This window comes from Stegostoma tigrinum, chromosome 13 (genome assembly GCF_030684315.1).
Source record: "Stegostoma tigrinum isolate sSteTig4 chromosome 13, sSteTig4.hap1, whole genome shotgun sequence".
NCBI lineage: Eukaryota > Metazoa > Chordata > Chondrichthyes > Orectolobiformes > Stegostomatidae > Stegostoma > Stegostoma tigrinum.
Window position 1 is genome coordinate 31,781,092 of NC_081366.1, and position 17,678 is coordinate 31,798,769.

Consider the following 17,678-nt stretch of genomic DNA (forward strand, 5'->3'; position numbering starts at 1 on the left):
CCTTTAGAGGACAATGATACTTATGCTCATATAAGCTTCTGATCGCTTACACCATTAAGTGTGGTTTGGTGGTTAGCAGTGCTGTCTCAGTGTATCAGGGACCTGGGTTCAATTCCACCCTTGGATGCCTGTCTGTGTGAAGCTTGCTCATCCTCCCAACAGTCCAAAGATGTGTAAGTTAGGTGGATTGGCCATGCTAAATTGTCCAGGGGTGTATAAGTGTACAAGGGAAATGCAGGTTACAGAGGAAAGGGTAGGGAGATGGGGCTGGGTGAGAAAGTGTTTGGAGGGGTGGTGTGGCCTGTTTCCACACTGTAGGGATTCTATGAGTAACGTTGAGTGTGAAGTTGTCAGTATGAAAATCTTGATCATCTACCAGAGCTACATTTTTACTCATGTTCATGTATAGTCATGTTTAGACTGTCCTGGTTGCCAGTGGAGTGGTACTTTACCATCTTAACAGTCACCCGTGTATTGTTGCGGGGTAGACCTTGCCTTTCGAAATGAAATTTTCTGGATATGTGGGCCCAATATACTTCGGTGTCAAATGCATTGCAGATATGAAGAAAGAGTAGACTTTTTGGATAGGTGTCGCAAACACACACATTTTTGACACATCGTGCACTTTGCTGACCATAACATTAGTGCTATTTGCACCTAAAATATATATTGGCATGCATCTCCAAGAAAGGCGTTAATAACGCGGACTTTTATCATTACTACATTTTTTTCCCGAAGGCTTTAATTATAGTATAGGTTATTTACCGGTCTGTGAATTCTCCTTTAGAGAAATCGCACTCATGCCCTTTGCTGCAAGATCTTTGTAACAAACTGACCAATAGACTCTTCGGGTTTTTGCCTGTCAGTTGATCTTGAATTCTTGAGGTGGTCTACTCTGGAGTTTTCTTTTATTGCCTCAGAAAGACCAGATATATTAATTCTGCAAAGCCTCTCTGCGCCGATAGCAATTAAGATCCCTTCTCAGGTTTGTGTACTGCTTCATCTGTGAAATAAGGCTGCACATGTTGGCAGGTGATGTTACAGTTGTATAGGACTTTGGTTCGACCACATTTGGAATACTGCGTCCAGTTCTGGTTGTCACATTACCAGAAGGATGTTGATGCTTTGGAGAAGGTGCAGTGAAGGTTCACCAGGATGTTGCCTGGTATGGAGGGAGCTAGCTATGAAGAGTGGTTGAGTAGATTAGGATTATTTTCATTAGAAAGACGGAGGTGGGAGGGGACCTGATTAAGGTCTACAAAGTCATGAGATGAATGAAAGCATGCTGTATACCTTCTTGACCACTCTATAGACCTGCGTTGCCACCTTCAGGGTACAGTAGACCTGAACACACAGTTCTCTTTGTGCATCAATTTTCCCCAGGGCTTTTCCATTTACTGTTTAGTTCGCTCTTGAATTGGGTCTTCCAAAATGAATCACCTTGCACTTGCCTGGATTGAACTCCATCTGTCATTTCTCCCCCCAACTCTCCAATCTATCTATATTCTGCTGCATTCTCCAACAGTCCCCTTCACTATCTGCTACTCCACCAATCTTAGTGACATCTGCAAACTTGCTAATCAGACCATCGAGACCTTCCTCCAGATCAGGTGCTATAGGAAGGATAGAAAGGGGAGCAAGAGAGGAGGAAGAGTGGTGTTTTGATTAGGGATAACATTACTGCTCTAAACAGGGAGGATATTGCTGGGAATATGTCCGTGGACGTTATTTGGGTGGAACTGAGAAATAAGCAAGGATGATCAGCTTATTGGGATTGTAGTCAGCAGGAAATTGAGAAACAAATTTGTAAGGAGATCTGTGAGAATAATCAGATAGTTATGGTAGGGCATTTTAACTTTCCAAAAATAGACCGGGACTGCCATAGTGTTAACAGCTTGGATGGACAGGAATTTGTTAAGTGTGTACAAGAAGAATTTCTGATTCTGTATGTGGGCGTACCTACGAGGAGAAGGTGGCACTACTTGACCTACTCCTGGGAAATAAGACAGGGCAATTGGCTGAGGTGTCAGTCGAGGAACACTTTGGTGCAAGTGACCATAACCTTATTGGTTTTAAAATAGTGATGGAAAAGGATAAAGTTAAAGTTCTAAACTGGAAGAAGGCCAATTTTGACTGTATTAGACAAGAACTTTCATAAGTTGATTGGGGGTGGACGTTCGCAAGTAAAGGGATGGCAGGAAAATGGGAAGCCTTCAAAAATAAGATAACCGAAGTCCAGAGACAGTATGTTCCTCTTAGGGTGAACAGCAAGGCTGGGAGGTGCAGGGAATGCTGTATGACTAGAGAAACTGAGGTTTTGATCAAGAATACAAAAGGAGCATATGTCAGGTGAAGACAGCAGGGATCAAGTGAATCCCTAGAAGAGTATACAGGCAGTAAGAGTATACTTAAGTGGGAAATCAGGAAGGCAAAATGGGGACATGAAATAAGTTTGGCAAAGCGGGTTAACGAGAATCCAAAGGGATTTTACAAATAAATTAAGGAAAAAGGGGTAACCAGGGAGAGAATACAGCCTCTTAAAATTCAGCAAGGCCGCCTATGTGTGGAGCTGCAGGAGATGGATATAATACTAAACGAGTATTTTGCATCAATGTTTATTGTAGAGAAGGATACGCAAGGTAGAAAACTTGGCAAAATAAATAGCAACATCTTGAAAAATATCCATATTACCGAGGAAGTGGCACTGGATGTCTTAAAATACATAAAAGTGGATAAATCCCCAGGATCTGATCAGGTGAACCCAGAACTCCATGGGAAGCGAGGGAGGACACTGCTGGGCACCTTGCAGAGATACTTGTCTCATCAATAGCCACAGGTGAAGTGCCAAGAGACTGGAGGTTGGCTGAAGTTGTAACACTATTTAGGAAAGGTGGTGAGAAAAAGCCTGGGAACTGTAGACCTGACGTTGACGGTTGACAAGTTGTTGGAGGGAATCCTGAGGGGCAGGGCTTACATGTATTTGGAAAGGCAAGGACTGGTTAGGGAAGTCACCATGGTTTTGTGCATGGGAAATTGTGTCTCACTAACTTGGGTTTTTGGAAAAACTAATGAAGATGACTGATGAAGGCAGAGCAATGGATGTGATCTATATGGACTTCAATAAAGTGTTCACAAAGGTGCCGCATGGTAGACCCGTTAGCAAATTTTGATCACATGAAATACAGGAAGAAGTTGCTATTTGGATACAGAACTGGCACAAAGGTAGAAGACAGAAGTTGATGGTGGAGGGTTGCTTTTCAGACTGGATGCCTGTGACCAGCGGTATGCCACAAGGATTGGTGCTGCTTTTTATCATTTATAAATATGATTTGGATGTGAACATTGGAAGTAAGGTTAGTAAGTTTGCAGATGACACCAAAATTGGAGGTGAAATGGACAGCGAAGAAGGTTACCTCAGAGTCCAATGGGATATTGATCAGATGGACCAATGGGCTGAGGAGTGGCAGATGGACTTTAATTTAGATAAATATGAAGTGTTGCATTTTAGAAAGGCAAAGCAAAGCAGGACTAAATTTTTAATTCCCACTTCCTATTAAATGGCGATTAATCCTACACCACAGTGGGATGATCAAATTGCTCACTTACAATTGTAGGCTTGCTTTTGTCCAGACAGGCGGTAGGAACCACAAACTTCATGGACAATTGAAAAGGCTGAAACCCTTCCAGTAAACTTTACTCTGCTATGTGGGCCTGAGGACTGCTTGGCAGCAGTTTCTGGAAATGAAAGCAAGGCATTGGCACACTGATTGGTGACCACGCAGCTGAGAGAATATTGAACACAGTCACAACCCTCTGTCCCTTGACTATAGAACTTGTCTCTAATGTAAGGCACATGAATGAATAGTTTCTGCGTTTTGTCTTCATTGACTAACCAACTGCTAGTGACAACACCGCAATCTTATTTTCTGGATAACACGAAAACAGGTACCCTTGTCCCCACAGCACCTTGTCAGAAATTCATGCCACAAAATGAAATCAAAATCGACTGATTCAAACAATTCATAATTAAGTGTAAGGTTTTAAAATAAAAATCATGATGTGAGCACATAGTGTACGTCAAAACGATAATTTATTTTAGCGTGCAATGGTATGGTTGAACATTTTTCTGGAAGGTCAAACATGATGCTCGTTAAGGGTGATGTGTGACAGTTAATTCACACAGTCTTAGTTGCTGTGGCAACATGCATTTATATGCACGTTGCAATCTGGGCCTATGGATATTGATGGCTGAAGCTCCAACATTCATTCCATCACACTGCTGACTTGGGATCTCTACCATCTGCCATTGGTATACATTGGAAAGTTTTGCAAATTGATACTTAACTCTTTTAGCAGCATTCTTGGCCAGCAATTCCTAGAGTGAGACTTGGTCAGTTAAGGAGTGGGTGTAAATGCAACAGAAGAAGTGAACTGAGAGGTAAGGAGAAGTGAGGGTGTGGAGGCACGTGTTCAGTCAGTGTGCATTAGTAATGCAGCCAATGTGCTGACCCACAAAATACTGTGGAGGTTTAAAGGGAAAATCCAGCAAGTATGAGAGACAGTTATGTGCTAGTTCTGCCTGCCTTCAAAGCATTTTCATGTTTTTCTATATTAGTTCAGTCCCAAGTGTGAGGGTATCAGTGCTTGTTCTCTGCAAGTAATATGACTGACGACAGTGTCCAGTTTTGCGAAGGATTTTATGATTCTATGACAGCTCTTGCATATCTTCAGAAAAAGCTGGTTGCATTTCTTCCACTTGCTGCCCTAGCCTGGTGCTCAGAGGAACAGTTGGCACGAAGCAAGCCCTATTGCTGCAGGCAAGAGACGCAGTTATGTGTATTTTGTGCAAATAACTTACTTTGCTATTAGACAATGCTCCCGGTAGTGACGAGGGTCCTTGTTAGTGTTACATGGTTCTACACTTAATTTAAATCCTTTTTGAGTAATTTATTCTGTCCCAGGAAACATGTATGAAGGTCCTTTTTTCTAATACAGGTAATAAATTACTTAAGTGCAATGCGTATCAAGGAAGTTTAACGGCAAAGGGATTTTCAAGTTTGCAAAGAGAGGCAGGAACTTCCAATAAGCACAAAAATGGCTATGCATGATAGGTACTCCTGTTTCAATACATACAGATTTGTTACTGTTGTTTTTTTAAATATAACTCATTTAAAACAAAAGACCACCACAAATATGTAAAAGACCGATGTGCCACCACAGTCCAACAATTTAATAAACAAATGACAAACTCCATTTTATCATAACTTTTGACAACCATTTTGTGGTGATTGGCTGTAATGTAAACAAAATACAGTTTTGTAGCACCATGTGTTTTCATTGAGTTACTGGGTGCACATCAATGTACCACAACAGAGTTACAAAATGTACCTCTCATCTCTCTCAGCTGAGATTTAAAAATGTCCACACTGGCAAAATTGGACTCCGAGCAATACTTTTTGTATTTTTTTCTGATGCAAATTAAAACCTACAAAATATATACTAAATTACAATGAATTCTAGTGACTTTCTGATAACAGTGCATAATCTGTTTTCAAGCCAAATCTCAGTGCCATTGTAAAATCAAGAAACAAATGCTAAGTAAAAGATTCCTTTGAATTGCCCGCCCTTTGCCATTTTAATAACTTCACTAAAAAAGTGGGGTGCATCACAATGTCAAGGAATTCTTCTTCTGGAGTTGACATCTTTAATTAGCATCGAGCTTTGCCATCTCCTGGACATAAATGCCTATACTTTCACTGTCAAAAAGAACAAAGTAGACAGTTTTGATTGAGGATGACATTGTCGAAACAAAGTAGCTGGAAATGGCCTTCAGGATCAGCTGTGCTGCACTCTGCTTGGGAAACCCATTTCTGTAAGAAAATGAAAAATTGGTTAATGCCGTACCATTTGGCTAAACGCATACACATGGAATATGGATCAACGTTTGAGACAATGAGCCTCTTCCTTGCACAAGACACAGATAATTTACCTCATTCACAAAACCCACAGGAAGGAACCAATTATGATCAAACTGTTTTAAAACTAGAGATTTTTCTGAGCATTCAGGCAAATTTCAAAGGTCTTAATTCAACATCGCACTCGATACTACTCACCTCATTTATATCTGCATGTGCCATTTGTAAATCATTGTGTGACAAAGAGTATTTGATACAAATATGGGCATACAGTCAGAAGAACAACAAAAGGGTGGCACAGTGGTTAGCACTGCTGCCTCACAGCGCCAAGGAACCAGGTTCGATTCTACCCTCGGGCAACTGTCTGTGTGGAGTTTGCACATTCTCCCCGTGTCTGCATGGGTTTCCTCCAGGTGCTCCAGTTTCCTCCCACAGTCCAAAGATGTGCTGGCTAGGTGGATTGGCCAGGCTAAATTGCCCATAGCGTTCAGGGTTGTGTAGCTTAGGTGGGTGGGATGCTCCAAGGGTCGGTGTGGGCTTGTTGGGCCAAACGGCCTGTTTCCACACTGTAGGGATTCAAAAATACTGATGTTTTCTGAAGATAGAAAATGTGAAGTTAAAATGACCAGCAAAGCTGAATAGAGAGGGGTGACGGACAGTTTAGTGGAGGGGGAAGTAAACCGCAGATGTGGTACAATTCAACAGAGACAGTGAACTTTGGGAAAAAGACAAATATGGAAAGCATTCACCCTAAAAAGTAAGGAAAAGAGTGGGGCACCTGAAATCGATCTTCACCAAGAGCACAAGATGACTGTTAGTGTTATGAAGATGTACTATTCAAAATATTAGTTCATAATATCATGAGCTGGAGATATATCTGCACTTCTCAAAAGGCCAATTTTCAAAGCAAAGGACAATAGCCAGGAGCAGTTAAATGTTTCTTTTGTAGAAGGGCATAAACTGCTGAACAGATAAAGAGAACAGGGAGTGCAAAAGGGGTCACGTGCCTCAGTTCTTCGTTTTAAAAATACTAAATTTTCATTAAAGTCAGAAAGGCTGCAAGGGTGATAATCTTCACTTTCTTTGATACTCCTCCCATCAAAGTTGAGCTGCTTCTTGCTTTGAAGTCCCACCAGAAGAATTCACTGGCACAAACTGAGAGTTCACAAAAGGATAATCTTGAGTCAATACCACCGTCTCCAAGAGAATATTAGAATTCCTAGACATTACTACATAATGGCTGCTTCATTAAGAAACTCCAGTACCAGCAACTACTGTGGGAAGATGACTTTCAGCTGCAAACATGCTTCTGAATTATCTGCAAATCATTTTCTTTCTGACTGTACTTGTTGCTTGGCAAAGTTGCGAGATTGGATATTCTACAGTTTCACAGTTGTTCGTTTTGCATGGTTGCGGTGGAAGTGGAGGCTGTGTGCATGTTGTTTTTGTATCGGAGGACAGTTGGACATTTTTGTACATTTTAAAACTTTTGTTAACATTTTCTGCATCTTTGCTTCAGTGCTTTTAGCAACAAAACCAACATTTTACTTGTTAGCTTAAAAGAACCTGCCTGGCTTATTTCTTACATCAAGCAGTAAGCACAGGTAACTATTTATTTATTGGGCTGTCATTATCACCACCCTTTTAAATTCATCTCTGTTGCTACCAATTCAACAGCAACATTGCCTGTAACTTCTTGCTGATTCTGAGGACCTAAGACACCAGCAGCTTCTGTGAACAGAAACCAATGCACTAGCATGCTGATCAGTGTGTGCAGAACCTCCCAGAGCTACGTGGCCAGGTAGCTTAGACACAGTATCAGAGCTCAGCAGCAAGACAGAAAGAGGAGTCTGTCTGCAGCTCCAACGTTGGTCATAAAAGTAGTGAAATGGCAGCCAATTTTTCACCATTTCCGTCACTTTTACTAGATTTTAAATTAATAATATTGGCAATATTTTCCAAGTCAATGGAAAATAAAACCTGAAGCAATAAAGGACAGGCCGCTGTAATTGTCACAGGCCTGTTTAATGCTGCTGACAGGGGTGAATTTCACCTCCAAGATAAAGGAGCCGAGTGCAGAAAATGAGCGTGTTAAGTGTACTGATACGTAAATATTTTAAAAAGGTGGAGACAGTAGTAGAAAAGGCCATAAAAAAATGCAAGTGTGACCCTAGGTTCTACACATAGTGCTGCCAAATAGAAAGGAAGGAAGTGATATCTAATTTGTACAGAGCACTTGGTTGAGTAGTTTCGAAGTATTGTGTAAGGCTCTGACCAAACCACAACACAAAACGGTGTTAAGAGCAAGGAAATGGGAGTACTTGGAAAAACTGTCCCTTATTCCACAGCAGACATAGGTAAGGAAGATCCAATGCTCTGAAGACTATTAAAGGGTCATGAAAAATATCTGTGAAAGAGGGATAATGACAACTCACTCATGTTTCTGATGAACACTGAAGAACAAAAGGACAGCTAGAAGAATTATTTAAACAAAGCGGGGCATTTTACCAAGAGGGGTTTTCTAACACAGCCCCTCATCAGGCGGTGGTGGTGATTATGACGGGAGTGAATCAGTCGCCCATCACGCATATCACCCAAAAAAAAGTGTATAAAATATTTACCCAGGATATAATGATAACATGTGAATGTCATATATCTAATTGGGGCGGCACGGTGGCTCAGTGGTTAGCACTGCAGCCTCACAGCACCAGGGACCCGGGTTCGCTTCCAGCCTCGGGTAACTGTCTGTGTAGAGTTTGCACATTCTCCCTGTGTCTGCCTGGGTTTCCTCCGGGTGCTCCGGTTTCCTCCCACAGTCCAAAGATGTGCAGGCTAGATGGATTGGCCATGCTAAATTGCCCGTAGTGTTCAGGGGTGGGCGTGGGTTATAGGGGTATGGGCCTGGGTGGGACGCTGCAAGGGGTGGTGTGGACTTGTTGGGCCGAAAGGCCTGTTTCCACACTGTAGGGAATCTGATCTGAACTCTGTTTCCACAAACTGTGCAGGAAGAGAGTTGTGACTTCGAATTTGTTAATATCTTCATCTGTTGAGAGAGTTTTCGCAGTACAAGATATTTGCATAAACCATTCAGTCAAGAGATGTTCAACTCAAATAAATAAGTTTACAGTTGTGCCAGGAATGGTAAAAAATGCAAATCCACGCCAGTCTTATTATATTATTAACAAATAACTATAGATTTCAGCAGTATCTGAATTCTCAAGATAAACACCAATACTAACAAAGTATTTGATGTACAGTAAATCAATAGCATTTTAGCAACTTAACATAACGTCTCTTTTTAAACAGTACACTTTTGTAAGAAGTAATATTCCATACCTGCCACTACCAATTGAAGGGAAGGCAATAGATTTCAGCTTCTTCTCATCTGCCAGTGCCAGACAGTTCTTCACTGTTTTCTCCAGTAGTTCCTCACACTTGTCTGACCCCCAACCAGGACTATTGCAGTGGATAACAAACTTGGCTGGCAGTCCATGGCCTGAACTTAGCACAGCTAACAAACAAGAAAATTGAATATATTTAATTAGAGATGGTGTGCTTTGAATCAAATCAGCACATCCTCTTTCCCAATTTGACCTACCCTTAGCATTAACAACAGCATTAAGATCAAGGAAAGAAAAGTTGTACAGACTAACTGAAGTGTACAGACTAAACGAAGTGTATAGACACAGATCAGTGACCGTCAAGTACCATATCTCTAATACGATTCCTACATGCTCGGAGGTAACTGGTTTCTGTCAGGCATCAGTTAGACACATCCAATTTCTTCAGGGCCTTTGGAGGAGGCATAACAATTTGGAGAAGCTTGAAAACCCTTACCACTTTCATGTAACCATGCCAGAAAACAGGGTGAGTAAGGGTAGGACTTGGCTCAGCCAGTAGTCAAAACATTTGACAAGTTCACCATCTCAGCCGGCATATAATGAAAAGTCACTCAAATAGTGCCCCTTCACAATACTGTCAGTGTTGTTTTCCTGCATGAAATCAGTAGCATGAAGAAAGCAGAAATAGGAGCGATCTCTCCCACCAAGGTAAGGTTCATAAATGCAAACTAAGTATGTGAATATTGAATTTTTAAACTAAAAGGAGAAACAAAAGCACAAAATGACATAAATAATTTAATGCCAATCCATTAAATCCTGGTAAACGTTGCTGATTGAAAAGAAAATTAGTGTTTTTGTAACCAAATGGTAAAAACTGCAGCAGCAATGAGTGATATCCTAGCAAGGCAGACTATGAATTCATCACTATGATCCCAACATGTGCTGAGATCACAATCCCAACATCTCCTTGCAATGGTAATGCCAAGGAAGGGCAGAAAATAGGATATGTTATCATGGGCTACTCCTGCATATTCCTGCAGTTAGTTCAGACATGCATGGCTCTATACAAACTCAGAAACATGCAGTCTGGTTTTTTTTGAGTCTGTAAAATCTTATTCCCTTATTATAGCCCACAGAAAAGTGCCATCAGTCACAGACCACTGAAAGTGACATTTGCTTTCAGAATGTGTGGTCTCAATAGCTCATGTCTAATTCTGATCACCACCAATAGCACCGGTTTGATTCCTGCTTCAGCTGAGAGAGACTTGGAACCTGCCCCCTTGCCCTGTCCCTGACAGAACAAAACAATAGCAAACCACAACTCACAGACAGTGTCAAGTGGTCAGCTTAAGATAATGAGCCAAAGACCTGCAATTGAGCACAGCAAACAAACTACACCACAATGGTGTGTTTCTTATCGCTTATGAAATTTGATTCAATGCATTCTTTTAAAATATAAAGAAGTTCACTTGCTCCATAGAGAGTATCAAGAGAATATACCTCCTGCTGTATCCAAGGGACCATTCTTCTTGCGCAGCTCATTTACAGCCTCTGTAAACTCCTTGCCACCCTTCTTCTCCAAAGCACTGCCTAAAAGTGGAAATTAGAATTTACAATTGTGGTATTAGAGTAGAAACAGGGCAAAATAGACTGTATGGTTGTGCACTGTAAGTGTTTTATTGTTTTGAAAACAAAAGCATGCACTAGAATTTGTCAGTTCAGTTAAGGGTATGTCACAAGGATTTACTTTAGACAGATTTATCCATGAACATATTCTATCAGACGTTGAGGGACATCAAGTTCCTAAGTAGAGTGGGTAGTGGATAATACAAAATAAATATTCAAGTTAATGTATCACATCACATCTTTGCACATCTGTCAGAAAAAATATGCCAGTGTACCATTTAGAAAATCTGAAGAGAGGGAAAAAAACTCACTCTTTGGTGATTTACTATCTAAACAGCATGAAATCATTCATTTGGAATCCTCACTTCTTAGCATTCTCAAGATTAGCCCACAATAGGATCTTGTACATTTGTGTTCCTTTACAAATGATTTATATTCATGTCAAGTTGCAATTCATCAGTCACTCCCCAGTTGTATAGATAACTATCCCAAGGCAGGTAGTTTTGTTGTAGTTAGAGCTGAATTGAAAATAACTTGAAATTTCAGGAAGATATTGAAATACTCTAAGTAAAAACTCCCTAATTCATGCAGCAAAAAGGATAGTTCATTGCAATCTGCACATTTTACGTATTTTTGTTTTCAGGTAAAAGCTCTTTAACTATGCAGAATTGCAGGACATAGTCTATGCTACATTAAGGTTGCGCTACTCCTTCAAAAGGGTCAATCTTCAAAAGGTTCACGTTGAGTAATGCTGCATGAGCAGGCAGGTCAAATCCATACTGCTATCCACAACATTTTCCGTGTATATCAGCTCATTATACTGTGTAAGCTGGTTCTCATGAAGAAGGTTACAGCCATCATCCTCCATACGTCTAGGAAATTATAGGGCTTAAGTGTTCTTATGTTTTAGAGGAAAACCACTTCCACTCAAATCTAGAAGAGTCTCTTGTACTCAACAATAAATAGCTCATCATGTGTTAATGGCTTGTCACAGATTATATTCATTTCATAGATATTGTTACAAAGACTTTGAAGAGGACCAGATGTTAAGTTTTACTCCTTCGGGATGCTTAGCTGTCCTACCAATAAACCCGCATGACACCATCACAGCAGACAGTATTTTTGGCACTCTTCAGTTTTAACCCTTTAAAAAAAACTATTATATAAAGTTATACACTACTACTCGAAGCTGTTAATGTTATATAATTGAATATGGAATTACCACATTTCCATTGTCTCCCTGCCCTAGCCTCTGCATTTACAGATTCAGGCGATCTGGAGATTTCACTATTCTCCTAGGAAGTATTTACTTTGAACTTGGAAGTCTAGTAGTTTTCTGGGTGAAAGTCTTTGATTCCATTCCTGATTGCCTGAGGTTGGTTAAACTGAAGAGCCTGTAATCTCTTGCATTTCCTGTGCAGAAGATAGCTTTCCTCTTGAAACAGACAAATTCTTTGCTGTGATACCTTGAAAGGTTGGACGTTCATTGACACTATTCAGTCATGGTTTTCCAGTTCAAATTAGAAGAGTACCTTGTCATGTAGAAATAGCTTTTTGCATGCCAACCGTGAGTTACGGGTTATATTGATATGATGGACAGTGTGACAAAGATTGGATGTAAAGTCTCAGTCCTTGATGATCTTCAGTTGTTTAGCCCACAAATCCAAATGACATTGTCATAACGGGCTGTATTGTTAGCACTCTTCAGGAATAACCCAAGCAAACCCAAATGTAACAAATAATTTTTAAACTTATTGGTGGATAAAGCAGTCATTCTGGATCAGGCGTCCATTATAGAAATTGAACTGTTTTCGTTTTTATTAAGAAGAAAACAGAGTTACTTCTGTAACAGACATCATCCTTCAAAGTATTCTTTTTCCTCTCTGCAGCTCAGGTTGGTAATTACCTCCCATACATCGTGCAGCACCAACTTTACCATCTTTTACCAAATAAAACTCCAGAACTTAGTGCAAAGAAGGCAAGTCCATATTAAGAATCCTACTGTACTGCAGTGTAAATATATGCATTGCAAATATAAAAAGAAGAAAGAAGCCAAAGTAACCACAAGCTGCTTAGAAATCAGGCTAGAAAATAGCAGGGAACCAGGAAATGGTGGACGACTTGCATTAATACTTTACATCCATTTCTGAAGAAGTAGCATTTCAAAATTACTAAATAATCAAGTGATAAAAGGTGTATTTGAAATAAGTCCAACAACCACCGTTAAAGAATAAGTGTCAGAGAAAATAATAGAGCTATTGACAGAGAGGTCCTCTGGTCCCAACAAGGTGCACCCTAGGATATTAAAGGGAGTAGCTAGAGAGATGGTGGATGCACGTGCAGTAACCTTCCAGGAACTCTTAGATAATCCTTCCTTGGGAAGGTAACAATTAAACTCGATAAAGGGAGAAGTCATGCTCGGAAGGCATGTTGAGTTTGTACATGACATTAGTGTGGTCTCTTCCAGAATACTGCGTTTTTTTTTAGTTCTCATCTCCCTGTTATAGGGAGGATAATACTAAACTGGAGAGGGTCCAGAAGAAATTTACCACCATGTTGCCAGGTATGGAAGGTGTGAGTTACAAACAAAGGCTGGATTGCTGGGGACTTTTTCAGTGGAGAGCGTAGGAGGTTGAGAGGTGGCCTTAAAGAAGTTTATAAAATAATGAGGAGTATAGACAGAGTTAATGGTAGTTGTCTTTTTTCTGAGGATGGAGGATTTCAAGATGGGGGGAAAATTTTTAAGGTGACAGGAGATTTTAAAAGAAAAGACACAGGGGTTCGTGTGTGGAATGAACTTCCTGAGGAAGTGGAGGATGTGGATACAGTTACAACATTTAAAAGTTATTTGGATAAGTACATGAATATGGAAGGTTTGGAGGGAGATGGGCCAGGAGCAGGCAGGCAGGACAAGTTTAACTTGGGATTATGTTTAGCATAGACTGTTTGGACCGAAGGGTCTGTTTTTGTGCTATATGACTCTTTGACTAATGGATGTAACATATCTGGATTTTCGAAAGGTTTTTTTTGATAAGATACCTCCTATTAGGCTACTCAATAAGAGACAATAGCAGAATGGCAGGCGGTGACCAGTGGGGTACCACAAGGTTCGGCACTGGGACCACAGCTGTTCATAATATACGTTAATGATATAGATGAAGGCATTAAAATTAATATTAGCAAATTTGCCGATGACACAAAGCTGGGTGGCAGTGTGAAACGTGAGGACGATGTTATGAGAATACAGGGTGACTTGGACAGGCTAGGTGAGTGGACAGATGCATGGCAGATGCAGTTTAATGTGGATAAATGTGAGGTTATCCACTTTGGTGGCAAGAACAGGAAGGCAGATTAATATCTAAATGGAGTCCAGTTAGGTAAAGGGCAAGTACAATGAGATCTAGGTGTTCTTGTACATCAGTCAATGAAAACAAGCATGCAGGTACAGCAGGTAGTGAAGAAAGCTAATGGCATGCTGGCCTTCATAACAAGAGGAATTGAATAAAGGAGCAAAGAGGTCCTTCTGCAGCTGTACAGGGCACTGATGGGACCGCACCTGGAGTACTGTGTGCAGTTTTGGTCTCCCAATTTGAGGAAGGACATTCTTGCTATTCAGGAAGTGCAACTTAGGGTCACGTGGTCAATTCCCAGAATGGCGGGACTATCATATGTTGAAAGATTGGAGTGACTGGGCTTGTATACACTTGAGTTTAGAAGGATGAGAGGGGACTTGATTGAGACGTATAAGATTATTAAGGGATTGGCACTCTGGAGGCAGGAAGCATGATTCCGCTAATGGATGAGTCCAGAACCAGAGGACACAGTTTAAAAATATGGGGTAGGCCATTTAGAACAGAGTTGAGGAAAAACTTCTTCAGCCAGAGAGTGGTGGATATATGGAATGCCCTGCCCCAGAAGGCAGTTGAGGCCAAATCTCTGGATACTTTCAAGAAAGAGATAGATGGAGCTCTTAAATATAGTGGAATCAAGGGTTATAGGGATAAGGCAGGAACAGGATACTGATTGTGGATGGTGATAATGAATGGTGGTGCTGTGCCGAATGGCCTACTCCTGCACCTACTGTCTATTACAGGTAGTTAATAACATGGATAGAGGATTAGCTAACTCATACAAGATAGAGTTAAGGAGGGCATTTTCAGAATGGAAACCAGTAACCAACAGTCTGCCACAAGGATCAGTGCTGAGGCCACAGTTATTTACAAAACATATTAATGAAGTGGATTCTGAAAGTGAACATACTATTGCCAAGTTTGTAAATGACACAAAAATTGGTGGGAAAGCAAGTGACACAAAGTGTCTTCAGATGGGCATAGATTAAGTGATTGGGCAAAAATTTGGCAGATGGAATATGATATGAAAAATGAAAAGTTAGGCACTTTGGTGGGAAGAACACAGAAGCCAAAAATGAAATAAACTAAGAAAGACTGTAGAACAGGCAGAATTGAGTCCTCTGCATGAATCACAGAAAGCTACTATCCAAGTTCAGCAGCTAATTAGGAAACGCAAATGGAACATTTGCCTTTATTTCAACAGGAATGCAAAATAAAAGTAGGAAAGTTTTGCTTTTAGAAATGCTAGCTCAGGACAATATTAAGATTGAAATGGATAAATGTGGGTTAGTTGAGACACAGCAGCAGGGATCTGTTTGGAGAAAATCACATTTAACAAACTTTTTTGAGGTCCTTGATAAGGTAACAGAGAGTAGATGAGAGTTTTTAAAAATTCTTTAATATAATGTGAGTGAGTATCTCTGGGAAAAAAAATAGCACTTGTCCTTAATTTTGTTTTAAAAAAGTGGTGGTGAGCTATCTCTTGACAGTTGCAATCCTTCTGGAGCACCAGGTGTTGACAGAAAGGGATGTCCAAAATTTTGATCTGATGACTGTCAAGAAACAGTGATAGCTCCAACTCAGGATGGTGTATGGCATGGAGGGCAACTTCCAAGTGCAGGTGTTCCCATGCATCGGTTTCCATTGTCCTTATAGGTGGAGACCACTGGTTTGGAAGGTGTTGTTAAAGAGGCCTTGTTGAGTCATCACAGTCTAGCTTGTGCATTGTAAACTCGGTGTCAATGGTGAAGCAAATGAATGTTCAAGGCAGTGGATAGGGTGCTGATCATTCATGCTGGTTGAGAGTGTTCTATCACTTGTATTTTGTTGATGCTTTTGGAAGTCTGGAGGTGAATTTCTTCTCCCAGAAATCATAGCTTCTTATCTTAAAGCCAGGAGTATTTATATGGCTCGTCGATGAAGTTTCTGATCAAACTCCTGGAACGTTGTTAATGGGCCCAGTGTACAGTCCAGCCATGGTAATTCAAATGTCCTTTTGTTTATCTCATTGCTAAACAAGAGGAATCCTCTCCCTGAGATATCAAGCTAAGAAAACTGCGAGGAACATAAGGGGCTGAGAAAACGTCAGAATCATAATAATCAGCTTTAACACGCCAAGGCAATTGAGGCTGTGTAATGTAAGCATATAACTACTATTGAATTATTTTTAAAAATCTCAATTGTAGATGTATATTTCATAAGTAGCAGCCAAAACCAAATTTAAAGCTGGTGCTTTCAAACCTACTGGTACAAAACTTAAAACTTAGATAGAAAGAAAGAAAATTCACCAAATTTGATTTTTTTTTCTTTTTGCACTTACGATCCCTCTCTACTAAATGGAAAATCTTAGCAATTATTACACAGACTGATTCTTATTTGTGTCATACACATTCGTTTGCAATATGGCCAGTGAAGTGGTTGCTACCTTTAGGATGATGCAACATCAATAGCAGTTTCAGGACTCTTCAGTGACTTTTAACAAGGAACCCACTTGCTATTGTAAGTTACATGTGTACCACAAGCTGATAGCCACCTCTGAGCACCTCTAATTGTTGAGTCAAGAAGGAAAGAAGTGTTGTCTTCCATTAAGAAGTACATTAAATTCAGAGTAGTTAAAACATTGAAAAAGCTTCAAGTTTCAATACCAAAAATGAAACTGAACATATCTTCCTGGGGAAAGAATCAAATAGTTTCCAGAGATGCATTATCATGAGCCCCCATCAGATTTTAGGAACAGGTTTGAGGTACTCAGAGGTTCTGTGTTACTTGCTTGCCTGTAAGAAGCAGACAAAGCAAATTACAAACACAGTTTGCAGCGTGACCATATTTAATGAGTATATTTGTCAGATGAAATAGGAACACCCCCTTTAATAAGTTTTAGCACAAAGAGACATTCCCGTTCTTTGAACAAGACTTGTTTTTTTAAAAAATGTGCTTTTGCAATGTTAACAAGAGTATTAGAATCAATCCCTGACAGTGTTTTCCTGCAAATTCTTTCAAAGCTTTGTTCTTCAAAACTGTCTTCCAAAAGTAACAAATGAAACCCCAGTTCTTTGCAGATTAAAGAAATGAATTGATGATTTTGCCATGAGGTTAGGAATACTTCCAGTGCAACCTTCACCATGCAGACCTTTAAAAACGTGGCTAAGATACTCAAGTCCCAACTTGCTCTTGTAAGGAGGGCAGTATTCTCAATCATGCCCACACTGCTTTATAAGGTAATGTTCAATCTTTTTCTTTGTAGATATGGTGAAATTCCAACTGGACAACAGATAGAGGCTTACCCACTGAAGGGAGGTAAATAATACATTACAGAATTCCCTTGCACCAACTTCAGGGCAACGATTGGAGGTAAGTCACCTGAGTATTTGCTCTCTCTCTATAAATTTCAAACACGATTTTCAAAGCAGAACATCTCTCTAAGGTGGAAGAACAGTACCTGAAAA

The 17,678-nt window shown here is 40.2% G+C and overlaps 1 protein-coding gene across 3 annotated transcripts in view; it reads right to left on the reverse strand.

Annotated features, from left to right (window-relative positions):
- Positions 1 to 5,196: 5,196 nt before the first annotated feature.
- LOC125458204 (core histone macro-H2A.1) overlaps positions 5,197 to 17,678 on the reverse strand; it is a 41,082-nt gene continuing 28,600 nt past the window's right edge. For all 3 annotated transcript variants that reach the window (XM_048543231.2, XM_048543229.2, XM_048543230.1), the window contains exons 7-9: positions 10,757 to 10,846; positions 9,252 to 9,426; positions 5,197 to 5,870 (exon numbers count right to left, since the gene is read on the reverse strand). In XM_048543231.2, coding sequence (XP_048399188.1) covers positions 5,705 to 5,870; positions 9,252 to 9,426; positions 10,757 to 10,846 — 431 coding nt within the window. In that variant the 3' untranslated portion in view covers positions 5,197 to 5,704. The remainder of the gene's footprint in view (positions 5,871 to 9,251; positions 9,427 to 10,756; positions 10,847 to 17,678) is intronic.